The 3,665-nt window shown below is 25.2% G+C and overlaps 1 protein-coding gene across 1 annotated transcript in view; it reads left to right on the top strand.

Moving 5' to 3' along the window:
- Positions 1–782: 782 nt before the first annotated feature.
- LOC111621594 (atrial natriuretic peptide receptor 3-like) overlaps positions 783–3,665 on the top strand; it is a 3,483-nt gene continuing 600 nt past the window's right edge. The window contains exon 1 of the mRNA XM_023363777.1: positions 783–1,588. Within this exon, the coding sequence (XP_023219545.1) occupies positions 816–1,588 (773 nt within the window). The 5' untranslated portion in view covers positions 783–815. The remainder of the gene's footprint in view (positions 1,589–3,665) is intronic.

Below are 3,665 nucleotides of genomic sequence, written 5' to 3'. Positions count from 1 at the left end.
TTTAAAAATTTTATTTTAAAACTATTTGAATTTTTTGAAGTAATAATTGAAATATTTTATTAATAAAATTTATTACGGTTCTTATAAATTTATCTGTTACGACAGTAAATTGATATAAATTAATATATTACTGAATAATATAAATGAATTAGACTTTTTAAGCAGATATTTGAATTTTTATTAAATAATTTTTTCTACTCGGACTTAAAATTATTTTTATTAAAAGTAAGAATAAGAATTAATATCAATTTTATTCATAAATTTTCATTAAGTAATCTTTATCTTATTAAATCTCTTATTAAATTTATAGAATTTCGGAGCCATTTTTCACCTACTTTATATTTTCATTAGAAAAAAAAATCATTTCACTTTACGATAAAATGCAGAATTAAAATAAATTCAGCATTAAAATGATTTATAAGAAGCTGCCAAAAATAATAATAAATTATATTTTTAAAACTTTAAATAAAAAAAATGAAAATATAAGATGAAAAGTCGTGTTGACGATCGTTTTATATACTACTTTATAAAATTAATTTCGTGAAAATAATTTTTTAAAGAGTATTGGTATTCATCTCATTATTAATTACCTATAAAGGCGTCATTAATATTAAACCGCTTCGGTTATTTTAAGAAAATATTTTATAAAAAAAGAAGAACAGGAATCTATATGAGAACCTTGTTTAATGTAGTAGTGGTAAACTATCACCAGACGGCGAACGTGTCTTATATATCTGGCAGCTGTACCGCTTCTCTGGCATTTCATATCATGCTATCCTGTCTGGCGAGTGCCCTTTCACCGTTCATCTTTCAAAATGCCATCGGAAATTATAATAATATTTGCATTAATGTTCCTAAAATCAAACGGTGAAAGTTTCCCTCCAAGAATAAGATTCGACAGATCATCAAATGATACGGTTCGAGTTGCAGTAATATTACCAAACTCCTCTACTTATCTAGCTTCGATTACACGAGTTTCTCCAGCAATTCGCTTAGCTATTGATAAAGTTCGAAGTCAACAAGTTCTGCATGGATGGAAGTGGGATGTTCATTATCTGGATTCGCAGTGTAGTACAGCTTATGGGCCTATGCATGCTGTCAGAGCTTATATAGAAGATAGAATTCATTTATTTCTGGGACCCGTCTGCGATTACGTTACCGCATCAGTGGCTAGACTTTTGAAATTTTGGGATGTTCCTCTTCTTACTAGTGGGGCTTTGGCTTGGGATTATGGTCTCGATAAATCTCATTTCGATACTGAATATTATCTTCTAACCAGAGTTGGTCTTTCTTTTAATGGGGTTACCTCCTTTATGTTCGAAGTTTTCAAATACTTCTCTTGGAGGAAAGTTTTACTCTTATATGATTCGACGGCAAGGAGTGAGGTGGCTAATGAAGATTATTGTGTACTGTGGACAAAAGCTTTAGTGAAACATCTTCGACACTATGGTAACTATTCTTGGCAACCTTACAAATTGGCATCTGACTTAAACTATGAAGAAACTAAGAAGACTCTTATTAATGAAATAGGAGTCAACTATGGAAGTAAGTTTTTGTTTGTTTTATTTACTTTAAAAAAATTCTTTATTTAATATCAGCCAGTTTTTACATTAATTCTTTCCACCTGTGGGTACTAAGAAGGCCTTTTCATTAAGGCCACCACCATTTTTACTATGGGGCGGCCAGCTTGTAAATGAAGANATAGCTTATTTAAATGTCCTCGAAAGTTTAAACTGTTTTTTTTAATTATTAAATAATCATATAAAATATGCATATACTTTTTTATTTAATTTTGTTACAAATGTATTATTGATTTATTTATTTCTCCTAATATTGTGTATGTTAATGTAAAATTTTCCTAAGTTCTAAACCGTATCGAAATGACATTTTAAAAAAAACTCATAAGACATACCAAAGCGACCGCATTGGTGCACCTTAAGGAATTCTAAATGAAATCTTGGGGATTATCAGCAGAATCTGATCTGAATTCTCACGATTTCTTACTCCTAGCACAAGTCATGACATCAACTATCTCTCGATTATATTAGTGAACTCTACTATTATCAGAATTACCTGTTTTCTACTATAACTTACTGAGAAACTCGTCTAAATTATGGACATGGTAAGAAGAAACTATGTACTAATAAACTTTATTAAGAGTTTTCTATATATTTTACAGCAATAAAGTTATTTAGAATGTTAACATTAAAGGACTCGTTTCTGTTACCTATGATTTTATTAGTGCTTTAAACATGTTCAGCACTCACGAGATAGATTTATTTAATGAAAATGAGAAGTAAATGTATAAAATTTAATTATAAAATTCTTCTTTTAAATATAATTACGCTGTATGTTTGTTAAAAGCTTCTCCGTACAAAATTAAATTAATTATTTGTAAATATCCTAAGACAAAATCTTTTCGTTTATGAATAACAATAATTTAATATTTTGTTAAAGTAAATGAGATCTATTTAATATTAAATTGAGAAGAATATTCTAAATTAGTAGAGAATATTTTTTAAATTTTATCTATGATTGCTCTAAATTAGTTGTGTGCGGGTTTTGTGACCTTCCTCCAGAATCGAAAGCTTAATGTGTAAATGTTCATCTAATGTTATTTTTCTGCTTTTCCTCGTTCAATTGTCGATTGAGATACATCGAAAGAATTTATCTATTTGCTATACCATTTATATTAAACTCTAGTGAAAATTTTCCATTATATAAAAATATTTCTTTTATATTATTTTATTTTCAAAGATCAAAATAAAACTTTTCTACTGTTTATTTACTTGTGCTTATATTTATTTAATTTTGTTAAAGAGATGATTCGAAATAAATTTCTTTTGTAAAATCGAATTCCCGTTAAAACACTCATACTAGAAGAGATTTCACTGATGAAATTCTGATTTGTTGATATTGCACTTAACATAAGACAGCATGTAAGTAATACATATATTGCTGTTTAGTTATAAGAAAATGATTTTATGATGTCAAAAAAATATTCTAGAAATAAATAAAATCCTGTTTATAACATTTTATCTTCAGAAAATAAAGAGTTTTTTTTTTTCGATTTATAACATATATTGGCTCTAAATTACATAAAAGTAGGAAGTAAGACTGAATATAAATTTTATGAACTGATCACTTTCAAATCATTAGTTTTTCTTCCTGTAATTTCTTTTATCTTTTCCTTTAAATCTTATTTAATTAAATTTATTATATAAATTTCACAATTATGTAGCATACTTTAATAAATATACTAATTAATAATTTTAATCAATATAATTATTGTTTATTTATTGTAATTTTAATTAGTGTATCAGTATTGGCATTAATTAATACTATACTTGAAATGGTTATTATTAAATTAAATTAAATTATTTAAAATTTCATAAAAAAAACTTAAAAAATATAATTTAAATTTCATATCAAGTTAATAAACATATAACTACAATATAAAGAAATTTTTACATTTATTTTAATTATTTATAATATAAACAATGATTTATAAGAAAAAAAATTAAATATTTATAATTTTTTTGAATAATACTTTTTATTTTTGTATTATTTATTATTTGTTATCTGAATGTAATAAATTATTTTCATCATTATTTTATTTATATTAAACTTAAATATTTTATTTTTCTTAAAATAATGGAGATATT

Source organism: Centruroides sculpturatus, unplaced genomic scaffold, assembly GCF_000671375.1.
Source record: "Centruroides sculpturatus isolate CEXI.00-Female unplaced genomic scaffold, Cexi_2.0 scaffold35, whole genome shotgun sequence".
Classification (NCBI taxonomy): domain Eukaryota; kingdom Metazoa; phylum Arthropoda; class Arachnida; order Scorpiones; family Buthidae; genus Centruroides; species Centruroides sculpturatus.
The sequence above is the reverse complement of the archived record's forward strand: the minus strand, read 5'-3'. Positions and strand labels throughout refer to the sequence as shown.